Below are 19424 nucleotides of genomic sequence, written 5' to 3' on the forward strand. Positions count from 1 at the left end.
CAGGACAGGCTCAGGCGATGGTGGATGGATGGCGCTTCCCAAGGCTGGGGCTGGGTTTGCGTGGTGGTGACTGCTCAATCCCCATCATCATCTGATAAAGCTTGGGCTGCTCCAAGCTTTTGTCAAGGACACCAGAGTCTAAAGGGCACTTTTGCACCTCCACTGCCTGCTCGCTTTGTTTAATCCACCCCTGAAAAGTCTCCTCCGGGAGGGAATATGGGATGATGCCAAAAGGATGAAATGACCCATTGTTTACTGCTCTGCAAAGGAATGCGCTCCTTTCACAGATTGCAAATATTTAAACACAACTCTACATACTTATTGTTCACACTTATTGTACAAGGCTTCTTGTTCCATATGGCTTATCCTTTGGTGCAATATGCATACCTCTCAACACTTTTGTTGTGGGAGAGTGGGTGCTTCTCAAGCAGTGGGCCCCCATTTCCTTTAATGTGGAAGAATCTCGATGAAGCAAAATGACCAAATCTTCCAATTACACAGACTTTCATAGAAAGATTCAATATACTTTTTACATCCATAATATAATCAACTCCTAAATCTTGCAGTCTGTGTACATCTCTAAGGCCACAACCATTCTCCTTCCTTCCATTTCATAATTTCCTGGAATGCCCTTCCTTGGTTATCCTTCAAGATCTACCCCAAATGCCACCCCATCCAAGAAGGCTTTCCTGATCCTTACCCTTCCCCCGTCCCCCTCAAGAGCATGGGATCCTCAAAAGCATACTTCTCAGAGAACTTATCACATCTTTTCTAAACTTCCTTTTTGACTCTCCAGTTTTTATTCTATACCATTGTTTTTATGAACATTTTTTCTTCTACTACACTTCAAGCTCTGTGAGATCATGTTTAGCTTCTGAAACCTCTCTGTGCCTGCTACAATGGATAGCAAATTTTGTTATATAAAGTAGGTACTCAGGAAATTTTGTTGGGCAAAATAATAAATGACCCACGTATTTGTACTCTCACAATCATCTTTCTCCCTCCATAATCTGTGATAAGACTTCAGTGGTGTTTAACATATAGGTATTTAAAAAGTAACCCCAAATTGGGAAGCGGCTGTGGCTCAATCAGTTGGGCTCCCGTCTACCATATGGGAGGCTTGGGTTTGCATCCCAGGGCCTCCTTGTGAAGGCAGGCTCACCCGCATGCCGTGAAGAGCCACCCAGCCCACAAGCACTGTGGAGTGCTGCCTGCCCCACAAGTGTTGCGGACAGCCAACTTAGCAAGGTGACACAACAAAAAGGGAGACAAATAAAAAGAGTGCAGCGAATGGATACAGAGAGCAAAAAAAACCAAACAAGCTGCAAGGGGGTCAGGAAATAAATAAAAATAAAATACAGACACACAGAAGAACCCACAGCGAATGGACATAGAGAGCAGACACCAAGCAAGTTGCAAGGTGGGGAGGTGGGAGAGTAACCCAAATTCTTCACTTAGAGTTGCAGATCCCAGAAACCAGTCAATCTGCCTATAGGTACAAGAAACAACACCCTACCTACATACCATAGAATTATCATGAGGACCAAAGAAGTGAAATTCTTTTGGAAGCATGCATACAGTGGGAGGTCTTTAGCATTAACATCATTTTAAGGAGCTGCTTTGTTCTCAGGAATTGTGATGTGTAGCACAACCATTCCGCCACGAAGGGATCTGTGTCCCGATATCCATTCATTCTATGACTGCTTATCTGGCATTGTTGTAGATACTCAGAATGCAGTGGGGGAATGCAACAAGTAACAACTGTTGCCCTCATGGAGGTTACAGTCCAGTAAAGTGAGGTGTAATGAACAAACGAACAAGGAAACACAAAGTATACTGGGAGGTGAGACGTGATATGGGAAAATTAAAGCAGGGCAGGGGGATAGGGAGCACGAGGGCAGTTGAAATAGGGCAAGGAGGGAAGGCCTCTCTGATAAGGTGGCATTTCAGAAGAGACTGAAGGAGGCAAGTGCGTGTGCCGCATGGACAGCTGGGTGACCGGCATTCCAGACAGACGGAACAGCAAGTGCCAAGGCTCTACAAGGCAGTGAGCACGGAGTGCCGGAGGAACAGCCAGGCGGCCACCAAGGCTGGTGAGGAGGGAGAGGATGGAAGGATGAGGGCAGGAGGCCAGGGAGGAGAGAGGGCGAGATCACGTAGGACCCATGAGCCTCGGCTCTCAGAGGGTTAGGGCAGCCCGGGAGGGTTCTAGGCAGGGCTAAGTGACATGATCTGACTCGTATTTTAAGAGGACCATTCTGGCTGCTTTGCCAAGATTAGGTTATGGAGGGCAAAGGTGGAAACAGAGAACCTGGGAGATGCCACTCTCAACCCAGGGGACAGAGATGGCGGCTGGCACTAGGCAAATGTGCTGGCACTAGGCAAATGTAAGAAGCAGTCAGATGCTGGCTATATTTTGAAGGGATAGCTGATTGGCTTTTCTGATGGGTGGAATGCAAAGGTGAGAGGAAAAAAGATGAGTCAGAGATTTTTGACCTGAGCAGCTCAAGGATGGAATTGATATGTATTGCAATGGACTTTGCAAAGATGGGAGTTCTGTGATGGATGTGTTAAGTTCAAGATGCCTACTAGATGTCCAATAAACAGAATGGAGTAGGGAGTTTAGGTGTGCATGTCTGGAGTGAAGGGAAGAGGTCTGGGCTGTTGGTACAGTTGGCAGTTATCAGAAGATATATAAATGGTATTTAATGCCACGAAACTGGGCATGATACCTAGAGAATGAGTGCAGATGAAATCCACAGATTGCACCCTGGAGTTCTCCAATATTAAGAGAACGAGAAGATGCAGGGGAGTCATCAAAGGATTCTGAGATGGAAAAGCAAGTGAAGTAAGGGCAGAACCAAGAAAGAACAATGTTCCAGAAGTCAAGTGGCAACAGTGTTTCAAAGACAAACAACAATCAACTGTGTCAAATGTTGTAAACAGATTATGTAAAATGCATTGTGGAACTGACCATTGCCTTAGTAATGTGGAAATTATTGGAGATCTTGACGAGACGTTTTGGTGCAGTGAGAGGTGAGTGGGGTGGGGAGAATGGGTTCAAGAGAAAATGAGGGAAGTAGATGTGGCTGAAGTGATTGAGCTTCTGCCTACCACATGGGAGGTCTTGGATTTGGTTCCTAGTGCCTCCTGGAGAAGGCAAGCTGGCACGGTGAGGCATGGTGAGCTGACACAACAAGATGATGCAACAAAAGAGACTCAATGAGGAAAGACAATGAGAGATGCAACAAATCAGGGAGCTGAGGTGGCTCAGGTGATTGAGTGCCTCTCTTCCACATGGGAGGTCCTGGGTTTGGTCCTTGGTGCTTCCTAAAGAGAAGATGAGCAGAGCAGACACAGAGAGTACACAGCAAATGGACACAGAGAGCAAACAGTGACCACAAACAACTGTGTATGTGTGTGTGTGATAAATAAATCTTAAAAAAAAAAGAGAGAAAATGAGAGGACAATAAATGGAGAGAACTGGCAGAGGTAACTCTTTTGAGGAGTTTTACTAAAATACAAAAGGAGACAACCTAAGGTTATGACAAATGGAAGAAGGAGAAACCTGTCTAAGTTTGTAGTTGTAGAAGATATTGTTGACAATTTTTTAGACAATATCAACCAAACTAGTACAGTGCACTTATTCACCTTAGTCTACATAACCCCACTATTTCAAAAAGCTACAAAGTCCATCGATTTTTGATGAGGGTGCCAAGTCTATTGAATGGGGACAGAATAGTCTCTTTAACAAATTGTGCTGGAACAACATGCAAAAGAATGAAGTTGGAGCCCTACCTCACACCATATACAGAAATGAACTCAAGCTGGATCAGTGACCCAAATACAAGAGCTAAAACCATCAAACTATTAGGGATAAATCTTCACAACCTTTGATTTGGCCAAGTATTCTTAGATATGACACCAAAAGCAACCAAAGATAAAATAGATAAAGTGGACTTCATCAACACTTTTGAAAATCAAATGACTTTATCAAGAAAATGAAAAGACAGCCCACAGAATGGGGGAAAATTATTGGCAATCATTTATCTGATAATAGTTTAATATCCAAAATATAAAAAGGATTCCTGCAGCTCAACAACGAAAATATATATTACCCAATTAAAAAATGGGCAAAAGACTGAATAGACATTTCTTTACAGAAGATACACAAATGACCAATAAAGGGTATTCAACGTCATTGGTCATTAGGGAAATGCAAATCAAAACCACACAATGAGATGCCACTTCATACCCACTAGGATGGCTATTAAAAAAAAAACAATGGGAAATAACAAGTGTTGGAGAGGATGTGGAGATACTGGAACCATCATGAATTGCTGGTGGGAATGTAAAATGGTATAGCCAATGTGGAAAATAGTTGGGCAGTTCCTGAAAAAGTGAAACTGAAAATTACCATATGACCCAGCAATTCCAGTCCTAGGTTTATACCCAAAGAAAGGAAAACAGGGTCTCAAAGAGATACTTGTACGCCATTGTTCCTAACAGCATATTTATGACAGCCAAATGGAAATAACCCAAGTACTCATTAACAGATGAATGGATAAACAACATGTGTTTTATTCATACAATGGAATCTTATTCAGCTGTAAAAAGGAATGAAATTCTGATACAGGCTAAAACATGGATGAACCTTAGAAAATATTATGCTAAGTGAAAGAAGACTTGCAAAAGAACAAATATTGCATGATCCTATTTATATAAAATATTGATAATAGGCAAACTCATAGAGATAGAAAGTAGACTACAGGTTACCAGGGGGTGAGAGGAGAAAGTAATGGGGAATGATGGCTTAAAGGGTAGAGTTTCTGTTTGGGATGATGAAAAAGGTTTAGAAATAGATAGTAATGATAGTTGCACATTATAAATAGAATTAATGCCCCTTAATGCAATTTAAGTGTACATTTTAATGTACACTTAAAAATATTTAAAAGGACAAATTATATGTTACATACATCTTAACACAATAAAATAATAATAATATTAATAAAAGGCTTTGCATATCTTCCTCCACTGAGCAAAGGTGAAGGACTGAGTAAGCTCTTTGTTTCAGCTCCAAGAGGAGTCACCTTCTCTTTATTGATGACCCACAGAAAACAAGACACCATTATTGGTGTTGTGCATGAGCACAAAGCTACCTGCAAGGCTGCCCACAAATGCAAAACCAGCTCAGTGTTATTCATGTTAATGACAACTGCCTGAACTTCATGCTGGGTATTATATTTATAGCCGAGGTGTTCAATCACATCCTCATCTCCTTGATGAGAGAATTCCAGAGTGTTACCTCTTTCTGATCACAACAATAAGGTTCTACCATTATTCAAATGCAGGTAGAGACACTTTCTCCAGGAATTTTTTCCTCTAATGGGACTGTAGCTACTCTATCCAATCTAATTTTCCTTTTAAACGCACTGAACCCTGAGTGGCTCTCCATCATGTGCATCTCTAGCTAAGAATCTCAGTACTAGAGTAACTATGTATATTTCTGTTGATAATAATCTCCTCAATCTCTTTGTGGTAGATTGTACAATTTGTGGTTTTGAGTCACTGAGAGTTTGAGACTGTTCCTGCAGCAAAAACTGACTGATACATGCTTTTATTAAATTGCCAAATTCCTCAAGGGAAATAAACCATGTTTATTCCTTATGATGTCCTAGTACCCACCACAATGAAACTGAAGGTCCCTAATAATTACATACATAATGGGGCTAAGATTCATTATGTCCATTGCAGTTTGTTTAGCTAAAGTTTGGAATTAATTCATAGTTCTTCCCACTGACACACTGGCTGTTACCATTATAAACTCCTTAAAGTCATGTTCAAAGTCCCTCTCACCCACCCCCTGATTCTCGTCTATAGAGTTATGGCTGATTGACCAAGAAAATCCAGATAATTTAGGCTTCACACAGGAGAATGCGCCTTGGACATCCATATACTGTTTCTAAACCTGGTGCCCCCCAATAGTAAAGGCCAAGTAGTGCAAATCTACTTTGGATGTGCTTGTGAAAGGAAGTGAGGGCACAAGCTTTGCCCAGGGAGCCCCAATGCAAAGAAAACAGATTCCTGCCTTGTTTATCCAGCAAATTCCCCTGCCATGAGCAGGGACCATTCTACGCATGGCGCAGGAATCTGAGACCACATGAGGCAGGAGTGTGGCTTCAAGGGGCTTGTGTGTAACTGGAGAGACAGGATGCACCTGTAAAAGTCTTTGCTCTGAGGTCCAGAACCACTTATTTCTTTAAAAAAAGGTAGCATGGGTGGTCAGGAAGACGGGTGGTCCGAAAGTCAGGAGACCTGCTTCTAGCCCGGGCTCTGCCAGTAGTTAATTAAGTTACTTCAGGAAGACCTTTGTGCAATTTTTGGCCTCAATTTCCAGGTGCAAAAGGGATAAACAGGTGGGTGTAAGGACCCCCGCTTCCCCCACTCCTGTGGCTTTAGTACTTTACGAGCTACCACCCAGCAGCGCAGAGGCAACCAGGGGGTACAGGTAGGAGAGGACCTTTCTTCTCCTGCACCGCCACCCGCCCGCCCATTTCCAAGCCAGGTCCAGCTCAGTCGCAGGAATCTCCCAGGCCCTGAGTCGCGGGCCAGCCCAGAGATCCAACGGGGCAGATCTAAGAGCGTGAGCCCTCAGCAAACTAGCCCAGGATTATTCTCAGAGAGCACAACGTGACCAAGCAGTCGAGGGAGGGGCTCTCCGGAAGGGGACTTAGCTGCAGGAGCTCCCTGGGCGGGCCTTTGCTCAAGCAGATGCCGGATGCCCCAGGCTGCCGTGTTCACCCGCAGTGGGACAGGCTTCTGGAGGGACTACGGTGGGAGAGGTCAACGTGGTAGGCCTTGTCATCCCAAAGAAGACTTCTGCCTGATGGAGAGAGCTGAGCATTCCCACTCCAGGGGCAGAAGCAATTCTCACAGTTTCCGGTGTACCCGGAAACAGGGCTGCCGCAGCCGGGGCCACCCCGTATGACCCGAAAGGACAGGGCTGGGAGAACAGCAAAACAGCGCTGGTAGACCAGCTGCTGATGCTTCTCTGATTTTTCCATTGGCTGCAATGCCCAGTGAGCCTCAGAGATTAGGTGGCCGAGCTTCCCTGGCTCTTTTGCTACAAAGGTATTTAAATTCCCAGGCCAGGGACTTGTGGGGGCCGCCGAGCTGTTCTCATTTGGCTGCGTGACCAGTGTGACGTTTCCCGGGGGCTTTACAGGAGCCCAGCGACTCTCAGTGTGCTCACATCTGAGTTGGGTGCTTTCCAGCCAAGGGCCTCACTTAGAACCCCCCATTTCTAGACCCACAGCCCTTGGGCGTGGCGCTCTTGGCGATTGGGTGCGGGTAAGTGGAGGAGAGGGCACCCCCGCTCGGGAAACCGCCGCGATGGCTCTACTTACTGGGGACGCCCGACACCAGCCGCAGGGGGCGCAGCACCCGGAAAGCCCGCAGCGCCTTCACGTCGAAGCCGGCGCCCTTCCCTCCCAGGGCGTTGGCGCCGTCTGCTTTGGTTGCTTGTTCTAAAATTGCACTAAAAAGCCTAGAAGAGAGGAGAGAGAGAAGGCGCGGTCAGGGTCGGGCTCTGGGCTGGCAGGAGGAAGGGCCTGCAGCGGCAGGAGGGCAGGGCCTCCAGCCAGGAGCCAGCGCCCCGGCGTGCGTAAGGGGTGCCCACGGATGACCGCAAGTGTGACCTGCCCTCCGAGTGGGGGTCGCCACGCCACGGAGGCCACCATGCCCCGGGGAGGTCCGGCAGCCCCCCCGCAGGTGCGCGAGCACCCCGGCTTCGTCCGGGCCTGGCCGGGGTGTAGAGCAGGTCGCGTTGGCCGTCAGCGCCCTGTCTCTCTGTGGTCCCCTTTGTCCTCCGCCCAGGAAGTGCCCACACGCTCTCTCCCTGCTGCCCACCTCCTCCCTCTTAACAACCCTCTCCCTTGCAGTTTTTTCCTGGGCACAAATGAATGAGCCCACTTTGTGCCTGGCCCGTAACAGATGCTCGAGAAATATATACTGAGCCAATGAACGATTCAATGGTTCAGGGAAGAGGTTTCAAGAGGACTCAAAACCCCCCGTAAGGCACGTAACAGCGACGTGGACCTCTCGGCTCTGTCACTTTGTGTCTGTCCTTGTATCTTCATCCCTGATGTTCAGGCCCTTTGTCCACAGAACAGACGCAGGCCGTACCCCTGCTGGAGTCTGCATCTTAGCGGGGGAGACAGGCACTAAATCAGATCATCAGTAAATATATCTATCAATGGATAAGAGGTAAGGAAAAAAGTGCAGCTGGGAAGGGGAGTCGGGAGTGACAGGGTGGGAGTCCAGGAAAGGAATTCTCCCCTTAGGTGCCCTTGGAGCAGAGCCTAAAGACAATGGAGGACTGAGCTGTGGAGCTCTGCGGGGGAGACTGGGCCAGGCCCAGGAAAAGTCAGAGCAAAGGCCCTGAAGGAGGAGCGGGCTTAGCGTATCAGAGCAACAAGGAGGCGGCATGGCTGGAGCAGAGCAGGTAGAAGAGGCCACGGAGGGAGACAAGTCAGAGAGGAAGCAGGGGGCCCTATCAGGCACTCGGCTTTCTCTCCAAGACAGAAGCCACTGGAGGGTGTTGAGCAGAGGAGTGACCTGATCTGACAAATGTAAGAAGAATCACTCCGGCTGTTGTGGAGAGAAGAGGCTGCAGTGGGTCAAGGCCAGAGCAGGCTGCTGCAAAGAACCCCGGCAGGCCATGTTGAGCCTGAGACCACTTAGGCTGGAGGTGGTGAGAGACAGATTCCAGATTGGGTTTACAGACAGAGAGGCCAGACTAGACAGGGAAGGGAGGAAGAAGAGTCTAACAATTTGGCACGAGCAGCTGGGAGGATACGTCAAGCTAGAACGGAGCAGGGGTTCTATGTGGGCTCTAGGTTGCACCTGCCGATGGGGCATCTGAATGGATACCCTGAGTTGGATATACTGGGCCAGAGCTCGGGCGGGAGGTCTGGGCTGGAGACCGCAATTTGGTGGTGGGATAGAGCGTGTTCAAATTAAAGTCAAATCTTGTGACATCTACTAGGAGGCTGGTGTAGAAGGTGAAGCTGCGAAAGGGCTGAGCCCGGGCCATTTTATCATGCAGGGGTCACCAAGAGGAGGAAGCGACAAAAAAGACAGGTGAGGAGCGGTGGCCAGTGAGGAGAGGGTCAGCGAGCAGGCATGGTGGACTGTGCTGAAACCGACCACTGGATTTAGCCACGTAAATCAACTGAGGCCCGGAAGCACACTGTTTTGATGGAGTTGGGGGGACAAAAGCCTAATAAATGTGAGTTCAAGAGAGATCGGGAGGAGACCCTGGGGCATAGTGTAGATGGGCCTAACAATAAAAATAGTGCAAGTCACAAACGCAAGCCACAGATGTCATTTAGATTTTCTAGCAGCTATATTAAAAAAAAAAAAAGTAACAGGTGAAATTACTTACAATAATATATTTTATTTAACCCAGCAGAGCCAAAAGGTAATCAATTTCTACATGTAAACAATAGAAAAATTATTGAGATATTTATCTTTCTTGGCTTTGCAATCAATCTTTGCTAGCTGGAGTTTCTTTAACACTTAAAAGATCTCTTGACTCAGATCAACTGCTCCCGAGCACACGTGACCAATACTACCAGACTGACAACTCTTGAGGAATTCTGCTTTAGATGTAGCAGAAAAGAAGAGGTGTTACCAGGAGGAGGTGTGGGCTCAAGAGACACGATAGCATTTTTATAAGTAATTGAGGTCATTGAGCAGAGATGGAAGATTTGAGGACGCAGTAGTGTGAGGGGACAATCACTGGAGGCTTGGGGCCTCTCAGGAGGCAAGCATGGCATGTGGTGCCCGCCGGGGAGGGCTGGCCTTAGGCGGGGCAGGGGCAGTTTGTCATGCTCAGGTAGGAAGGCAACAATACGGGGCAGATGTCATTGTGGGAACGTGCACAATTTCTCTCTTGGCTGATTCTTCTTTCTCAAGGAAACAGGCAGCAAGGTCATCAGCGGCAAATGGGAAGGGGGAGCGGGCACTGCAAGTGTGATGTGGAAAAACCATCGAGGTATCTGGGAACTGGGGTCTCTGGACTCTTTTTTTTCTTTTTAAAGATTTTTATTTCATTTTTCATTTTTATTTATTTCTCTCCCCTTCCTGCCCTCCCCGCCCCCAGTTGTCTGCTCTCTGTGTCCATTAACTGTGTGTTCTTCTGTGTTCTCTTGTATTCTTGTCAGCGGCACGGCAATCTGTGTTTCTTCTTGTTGCGTCATCTGGCTGCGTCAGCTCTCCGTGTGTGCAGCACAAATCCTGGGCAGGCTGCCCTTGTTTTGCACTGGGCGGCTCTCCTTACGGGGCGCACTCCTTGTGCGTGGGGCTCCCCTACGTGGGGGACACCGCTGCGTGGCAGGGCACTCCTTGCGTGCATCAGCACTGCACGCGGGCCAGCTCACCACATGGGTCAGGAGGCCCGGGGCTTGAACCCTGGACCTCCCGTGTGGTAGGTGATGCTCTATCTGTTGAGCCAAATCCGCTTCCCCCGGAACTCCTTAAATGATTTGCGCCCCAGAGAAATGGCTGTAGAAGTGGGTGGTGGCCCTGCAGCCGGGGCTTGCAGCAGCACAGAGGCAGGGAGACCAGGAATAGGGGTGTTGGTCTAGATTAAGGATTTTCAAACCGTGCTCTGTGGAACCCCTCGGGGACGTCTTGGGCAGCTAGAGCTGGGGGGGGGGGTGCTGACTCTCCCACCCCAGCTAAGAGAGCGGCTCCCCTCTTACTTGTTCTATGTATTGCTCCTCTGAGTAAGACTTTGAACCTGGCTCTGCAGCTAAAAGAAGTCTGACAATGCAATTTAAAGTCTCTCCCGGCTCTGTGATTTTTTCGACTTGGCGACTTGATGTTTTCACGTATTCGTTGGTGGTGCCTTGAGTCCCAGACAGAAGTTGCCAGAATGGGAAGAGTGGGCTCCTTTGTCTGTGGGGCAAACGTTCTTTCCACTGAAGTCTAGATCACTGAAACCTTGGGAAATGGAGACCAGTTTCCAAGTTTGTCCAACAACCTTCCAAATCCAAACCAGACTTGGTTCCTCCTATTTCCTGGAAGAAAGCAATATGCTTATCGGAGTACAAGATGTTCACTAAGTACTAGGCAGCGAAGAGAACAGAGATGGAGGCGACTTGCTTCTCTAACCCCTCCCCCAACGTGATCCAGGCTTCTCATAAGTGTCTGCTTTTAATTTTGCAGGGGTAGAAACTTCGAGACTGGTTCCAGGAGGTATACAGACAAAACCGCTTTGTGCTTCCTTGTCCCTGGGGGCTGGGTTCTGGGGGGCTGCTTGGCTGGGGATCACTCCGGGAGGCTTGGCAGTTCTGTAGCTGGACCTGAGCACTTTTAAAAGGAGGGAACAACGAGATCTAGGGGGCCGGCTAATCCCACGAGCAGGGCCACCAAGCTGAGAGGAGCGGGAGGTGGGGAGGTAACAAAAGCCTGCGAGGCTGGAGGACTCTCCCGGGCAGCTGGACCTCCTGAGGACGCCTCGGTCCTTGGGGGTGGGGTGGGGTGCTCACAGAGGCTGTAGGTTCCTCTTTGGGGTGACTCAGCAGTCCTGCCTTCCCCTCCTACCAAGGACGGCGTCAGCTTCAGCAAGGAAACAGGACAGGTTTGTGTGGGAGGAAGGAACGACCTCTTGTCACACACCGTAAGAATGGCAATCCAGGGACAAAAGCGGGGTTCCAGCAGCAGGCAGGCAAGCCCGCCCAGGCAAGGCAGGCGCCCCTCTGATTTTTAGGAGGCTGAAAGCAAAGGGATATCCATTTACTAAAGGTAAGCTGGAGGGGGGGGAGGCAAGAGAAAGAGGCAAGGCCAGGAGAGATGGTGAGTTTCATCCCCTTTGAGGGTTGGTGGGGTTAGAAAGATGGACTGAGATTTAGGAGAGCACAACACCTGTGACAAAGTGAAATCAGTTGCCAAATAGGGCTAAGTATGAGATGACTAGGGGTAAAAAACCAAAGGGTCACAGTGAACACCAAGCTTAATGAGCAATAGCATCATAGGGCCAAGTATGAGATGACTAGGGGAAAAACCCCAAAGGGTCACAGTGAACCCCAAGCCTAATGAGCAATAGCATCATAGGGCCAAGTATGAGATGACTAGGGAAAAAAACCCAAAGGGTCACAGTGAACCCCAAGCCTAATGAGCAATAGCATCATGACTTCCGGGGCTTAAAACGCCAACCAGAGGAATCTTCTGGAGGGGTGTCAAACGTGGGTGCCCCGTCTCTTCATCGGCCTCTGAAAAGCCTGTCCCTGGGGTTGAGGGGAGGAATGACTGCCTAAGGGAGGAAGCAAGGTCCGGCCGAGCTGCAGCTGAGCCGGGGTCACTGGGTGTGGACCAGCGAAACTTCCTGTACAGCTGAGGGGCAAGGCGGTGGCCCTCCCCTCCCGGCTCCTGGTGGCCTCAGCCAGAGTTTTTTTTTAAAGATTTACTTTTTATTTATTTCTCTCCCCTTCCCCCCCCCCCCGCCCCAGTTGTCTGCTCTCTGTGTCCATTCGCCGTGTGTTCTTCTGCGTCCACTTGTATTCTCATCAGGCAGCACTGGGGCTCTGTGTCTCTTTTTGCTGCGTCATCTTGCTGTGTCAGCTCTCCATGTGTGCGGAGCCATTCCTGGGCAGGCTGAGCTTTTTTTTTCCACACTGGGCGGCTCTCCTTACGGGGCGCACTCCTTGCACGTGGGGCTCCCCTACGCGGGGGACACTCCTGCGTGGCAGGGCTCTCCTTGCGCGCATCAGCACTGCGCATAGGCCAGCTCCACACGAGTCAGGAGGCCCTGGGTTTGAATCCTGGACCTCCCGTGTGATAGATGGATGCTCTATCTGTTGAGCAAAATCCACTTCCCCTGCCCCTGTTTCTTGTTTCCACCCCCAAGCACCTTAGATAAGGCCGTGAATGGGGGTGGGGGGCAGAGCACACCTGGGCAATTCCAGCTCGCCCACACATGTGAGAAGGGCAGGTAGCTCTTTTCTGTTTATGTGTAAAAGGTGCTGAACTTGAAGAGGAGTGGGCGCCCCTGGAGCAGCTCATACGAAGACCTCGGCTGTGGCTCGCTGCGGCCTCACCAGGCCTTCTCCAGTGCTGCCGGCTCACCCCACCCTGGGCTGCAGCCGGGGGGGCTCCCACAGAGCTGCATCCTCACCCCGCACCCCTGGCAGCCAGACCCAGACCTGGCTAAGAACTCCAATAACTCTAGGGGCCCTCAGGTCACCCACATAGCTCTAATGTGAACATGGCCAGAGTCTGTCAGTCACCGGCCAGGCTAGAAATGACAACAAAGGAAAAAACCCCACGCCCGTTCCAAACAACCCTAATAAGCCGTCCAGATGGCCAGAGACAAGGAAATCATTTCCAAATGGTCTCGATATGCCCCTGTGTCATTTCCTGCAGTAAGAAACAAAAACAAAAACAAAACAACAAAAAAAGACGAACAAGGTGTGCTCTGGAGAAGAGCGCGTGGCCTAGGTTTTCCCAGGATGGCACGGAAGCCCTCACAGAAGACAGGTCCCTGGGATGAGAGCCTAACACACTGGCCACGTCTCCGAAGCCTGAAGGGACGTGGAAGAGGGGACAGTGGGTGGCCGCCCCCTAGCCACTGCTCAGGCTCAATTACAGCAGAGCAGCTTGAAGAAGCCTTGAGGTGAAACAGAGAAGCAGCTGGAACTTCAGCAACTGCATTTTAATAAATTCTATTTCACACAGCACATGTCGGCCTGTTAGATAGGACTATTTTGCCGATAATCATTTTGCGAAGTTACTAATTTCTTGATCAAGAGCTCATCACTCTTAAATCTTATCTTTTGATGAACTGAGATGCCTTCTATTGCTTTTTAAAGGCGTGTGTTGACTTGGCCTCATCCTACATGAAAGTGGAGCAGGGAGGGGTGCCTGGTCTGGGTTTGGCCACCCGTTGTCCTCTTCACCTTTCACAGTTCCCTGTTTCCTTCTCGCCCTCTCTCTTGAGCAGCCTGGTCCCTTGGGCCATAGCACGAGGCCCCCTGCAGTGGTGGGAGTGGGGACAGGGCATGAGGCACGAGCATCCTGTGAAGCCCGGGTACAGCCTGGGGAGTGCTTGTGTGTCCTCCCAGGCCGATCCCGTGGATAGCATACTCATGGGCAAGCCAAACGGAATTTTCTCAGTGATGCAGCAGGGCAATGGCCCGAAAAGCTGCTGGGCCAGATGTAGCTGGTGCTCAGCTGCAGAGGGGGCCTAGGGTTCCACCAAAAGTCTTCAGATTCTTCTCCATGAGCATGCACGTGTGCACGTGCGGTGGGGGGCAGTGTTCTCAGGTAACGGCTCCTCTCTCTTTGGAGAAAGAGCCTCTCATCTTACCCAGAGCCCAGTGCACTTATGATCAAATCAAGAGGCAAACATAAGGAAGAAACAAGAGGGATGCATTGGTGAGGGGTGGAGTGAAGGGAAGGAAAAGGCAAAGGAGAGAAAGGACGTTATACTTACCCTACAACCACAATTATAAAATCTAGTAAATTCCAACCGTTGCGGAGGTAAGCGTTGGGGTGAAAAAGAAGTCCATAGGCTATTACTTTTAAAAATGCTTCCACAGTAAAAATGATGAGAAAGAGATATTCCACGCGTTCCTAGGAAATAAAAGAGAGGCAAACAACATCATTAGGTCAGGGAGTTGCAAAGTTCTGCACCAGCACATTTCACAAGCGAATGCAGCCCCCTCTGTGATGAGATATAGGAGGTCACGGCTGAGACCCCCAAACGAAGGTAGGAACTCCAGAACCTGTTCCATCACTGTAAGTCCCATCTACTGGTATGAAAGGTTTTTTCAGTCTTCAAAAAGTCCCCTTTTCAAGTGCAAATATTGGAGTGGCAGAGAAATGACATATTTTCCGAAACACATTATTTTAATCAGTTATGATTTTATTGTGTTTCCCGAGCTGAGAACTCAGAATGACCTGGTCTAAGGATGCCAAGCCAGAGGAGAGGGACATTGCAAGAGGAGGTGAGACAGAAGCACGGGAAAACTGTGCTGCAATTTGGAGGTGACAAACCCTGAGGAGAACAGCCACCGTCTTGGGGTTCGTACTAACGGAGCTGTCCCAAAGTGACCGAGCTAAAGCAATGCAGCAATCAGAATCAAGCCTCCAAGATCCCGTAAACAGCAGGCAAGACACTGAAGCAACCTGCACACGCCCTGCCCTGGAAACGTGCCATTTCTCTCTTTCTTGAGAAAATAAAACTCCTTGTCCATAGGCGCAGCACTGACCATGCACATTCCAAGGAGAGAGGCAGGCCCGGGGCCGGGGCAGAGAGTGGAAAAGGCCCCTCCGTTTGCTCTGGGGGTGGAAGGCAGTTCTTTCCCTCCCTCTGCTGCCTTTAAGAAACGCCTGGCATTTCAGGATACAGCCCTGTCCCTGGGAGCCCCCACTTCACAGGACAAACTCGTTGGCTCAATTAGAGCGAGCAAAGTCTGCGCTGATTCACTTGCTTCCCTTGCCACTAATTGCTTTCTCCCACAACCCATCCCCAATGCAGAGCCTTAATGGTCCCCACCAGAGAAGGCGGCCGGGCTGCCTTCATGCTCCACTGCTCCCCTCTGCAGGAGCCTCAGCTCTCGCTGCAGCCGGGAACCCCCAGTCCACACTGCACCCGAACGCAGAGCCCCCGAGCAGGGCAGGCCTGCCCAGGGCCCCAGACCCATCGTCCCGTCCTCAGCCGGGCCAAGCAGAGCCCCCCATTGACCGCCGGCTCTCACCCACATGCTGGAGAGGGGCAGCCTAGCCTGCTGGGTGGGTGCTGCAAGAAGCCAGGACATTGGGAGCCTGGCGGGGGCCTCTGCAGAGAGAGGTTGGCTCGAATGTGCCCTTGGCGCGCCCGTTTGGTCTTTCTGATCCCCTCGGTTTAGGGAGTGCTGGCCTAGCTGTGCCCAGCTCTGTGCTACGTTAAAAAATGCAGAATTCTGGGCTCTGCCCAGACTTCCTGATGTAGATCCTCTGGGTTTGGAGCCTGGGAAGGTGTCTTGTAGACCATTTCCAGGTGTTTCCAAGGTACCCTGAGGTTTAAGAGCCACTGGTCCAGGTGGCAAGGAAGGCCCAGATCAGGCAGCAACAGCAGGGTCAGGTTTAAGCTGCATCTCCGAGAAAGACTTGACCTTCACTTCTTGCCCACACAGCATCGTCATGTTGATCTGGGGACACGGCCCAGGAACTAATCACCATGTGTGGGAGCCTCGAAGCTTTCAAGACTAGGTGATGGTAGGTTATAAACGTGCATGGGGCAGTAGTGAACAGGAAAACATGTTACACCTGGGAGAAGCCAGCTTCCGGCAACCGCTCCGCCGGGTCTCCCTTCTCCCACCTCCTGGATGGCTCAGCGCTTTCATTTTTAGCACCAGATGACAGGCCACCTCCTTCCGTACCCCCAGCAAGCTCCATGGAAATGCATCAAGTTGGAGATGGGATGAGAAGGGCAGAGAGGAAAGGGCCTCAGATGCAAGTTGGGTACCCGTTAGGTGTCAGGGGCTTTTGCGTGTTCATATTGGGGCTAGATGCTTTTGCTCCTCCATCCATCTGTCCCTCCATCCATCATCCATCCATCCCTCCACCCACCCACCTGTCCATCCATCTGTTCATTCCTTCCTTTGTTGTCACTGTGGCGCAAGCAGCCGGATTGTCAGAAAGTGACCCCGGATCTCCTGTGGGTTGTCTAGACAATGAGCTTCAGGGAGAGGTTGCACCCAAGCCAGGAGTCCCACTGACCTGGGGTTTCCTCCCCCTATCAGGGAGAACAGCAATATCCCACAGGCTCTGAGGTCCCTGTGTCCTGGGAAGCTGGCACCCCCAGACACCTCTTGTAAACAGCTGGCACCCCCAATCCAGACTGCCTGGCACCAAGCCGTCTGCTTATTCCCTCATCGAGAAGGCTGCTTTGCCGTGCTAGCCCTCTGAAAAGAGGAAGGTCCCTGCATCAGAATGCAGATCCACAGTAGGCGTCAGCAGCACCCCAACCTGTAACTTCTTTGTGAGATGGGGGGATGGAGAATCTCTTCTCTTGTTGACCTCTGGCCTCTGTAGGTTTTCCCAATAAAGACGGTTTCCTAACCCAGGCCATGTGACATCTGTCCCCAGCCCTGGTCCATTACATGTGTAGGTTCCACCTGGCATGACTCAAACCTCCATTCAACACCTGTGGTAGACCCACAGCATTCTAGGTCCTGGAGATTTGAGCAAAAGGCTCATAAACTGACCTCAGGGATCTCGGTGGGGGACAGATGGGTGATTCAGCACCGTGGGTCAGTGGTGTTCTGCAGGACAGTGCACTTTGCTATGGGGGGACTTCTCAAAGGTAAGGATAGTGGAGGTGGATCTTGACTGATGAAGAACTGTCCAGGTGAAGAAGGTGGGGGCAGGGGGTGTCAGGCATTCCAGGGGAGGGAGCGCCAAGGAGAGGGCAGTATGGGGAACTTCAGGAAATGCAAGTACTCGACCTGGGTAGAGTGAAGGCCCGGGGGTGGGTGGGGGCAAGACTAGAGAGGCCCATGCCCACTGTTCGGTGTTGAGGTTGGAATTTTACCATCTGACCATGGAACTGCAGCATGGAATTATCCAAACTCTCCTAGCAGCAAGTGGACTGGAATGGACTGCTCTGGGCACCTGGAGGCCCCCTGCCTCAGGTACCCCGACCTCTCGCAAGGCAGGTGTGATGACCGAGCCCTTTTAGGTGACATCTGTCTTTCTTCATCCTTTCTGTGGCTTTCTCCTCCTTGCCAATGCTATTTTTTCCCCTTATGGTTTCCTTTCCATCTCCATCTTCTTTTTCCTTTCTTTTCTCTCTCCCCGCTCATTTCCTCTCTTGCCACTGGCAACTGGGGGCCCGCCCATAGTTGCAGCAAGACTGAAATATTTAGAAGAAATCAGTGGAGAGAGAGCCCCAGGTCTCAGGACCACGAGGTCTTCTAAATACCCTGGTGCTAAGCAGACACCGATGAGTGCATGCTACTTCATTTTCCATTTATCTGTTCACGTATACATATCCTACCTTTGCAATGACATTATAAGCTTCTAGAAGACACTAAAATTTGACTGGTACTAATTTTGATTTGGGCACCAACTAGCTGTGTATCCTTGGGCAAATCACTTAAATTTTCGAGGTCCGTTTCCCCAACTGGAAAAGGCCCAGTTAGGCATTCTTACAATGTGGTGCCCCATGGAGCCCTAAGCTTCCACAGAGCTGCCTTAGAAGCAAATTCAGGTGAGGGGAAGGCTGAGCAGGTGGGGCATTGCCCCCCTCCACCTTGAACCTGAGCAGCTGTGCTTTAACCCACATGCAAAGTGGTCCAAGGGTCTGTAACAAAGTTGCGTGGAGGACAGTGTGCCAGAATGATGGGGCGTGCTCACAGGATTCACACAAAACAGGTAGCTGCCTCTTATTGATCAATCTGGAATACTTTTCCTGCATCTTATACAGGGTGTGGCATAAGATTTTATTTGAGAAGAGCAATATGCTGCTCTTCTGGTTGTTGTTTATTTTTAAGTTTGGATACCACTTCCAAAGTGATGGATGACTTCCAAAGCCCCTCCAAAATTCTATGGCAGTGCCCCCACAGATTCTTGTCCATATCCCTGGGGCCTTTTCCTCTCTCTGTCTGATCCATAAACAACTTTTACAGATTGTGTCTTTGGGGATAAGAAAGGCCAGTGGAAACCCTCCCTCGTTGGAGGGCAGTTCTAAGACACAGTGAGATTCCAGGACATGGGAAGGAACAAAGAGTTCCTTCCCTCCATTCCCATCATTCTGAGGATCACCAGAAATACAAAGAGATTTCATCATAGCAGTATCCTTCAGTAAGAAGATGACTGATATCTGTGCTGGCACGAACACCAACTCCTTGGGAGCAGAAGCCAGGCTAGGTTAGAGCTCCTAGGTCAAGGACAATCTCGGGGCAACTTGTGTCTGTTCACCTCTGAGCATTTCTGCAGCACACATGGGCAGGGCAGAGCCATAAGGTTTATATCTGCTGTGGCACAGACGCTGGTGGTGGAAATTCATACCAAGAGAGCCTGTGCGTGTTTTCCCACTTAAACTGATGCAAGCATATTTATTGAGGCTGCCAAGAATTCTACACCAAATGGAATTGATGAGAAGCCCGGGTATACAATTCTATCTCAGTACAAGGTGCAAAGACAATAAACACAAGAAAAATACTTCAAGCAGCACCTTGTATTCCAAATGGTTCCATAATTTAAGCGGCACTCAGCTTGACCTCTAAGTACAGCCTCCTGCCTGTCCTCTAACCAAGGGAGACAAAGAGACTGTAGAACCCACTAGGGGAGTTCTCTCCTATATTCGTTCAGGCCATCGGTCACCCAGACTTCCCCAGGGTCTCCTCTGCCCTACCCCATGTGCCATGTTGCTT

The 19424-nt window shown here is 49.8% G+C and overlaps 1 protein-coding gene across 1 annotated transcript in view; it reads right to left on the bottom strand.

The window, feature by feature from the left end:
* The window catches only part of CACNA1C (calcium voltage-gated channel subunit alpha1 C), a 628569-nt gene that overhangs the window by 218498 nt on the left and 390647 nt on the right, over window positions 1–19424 (bottom strand). The window contains exons 4-5 of the mRNA XM_058282508.2: window positions 14498–14637; window positions 7407–7546 (exon numbers count right to left, since the gene is read on the bottom strand). Of these exons, the coding sequence (XP_058138491.1) occupies window positions 7407–7546; window positions 14498–14637 (280 nt within the window). The remainder of the gene's footprint in view (window positions 1–7406; window positions 7547–14497; window positions 14638–19424) is intronic.

The sequence above is a fragment of the Dasypus novemcinctus genome, chromosome 20, assembly GCF_030445035.2.
Source record: "Dasypus novemcinctus isolate mDasNov1 chromosome 20, mDasNov1.1.hap2, whole genome shotgun sequence".
NCBI classification, from domain to species: domain Eukaryota; kingdom Metazoa; phylum Chordata; class Mammalia; order Cingulata; family Dasypodidae; genus Dasypus; species Dasypus novemcinctus.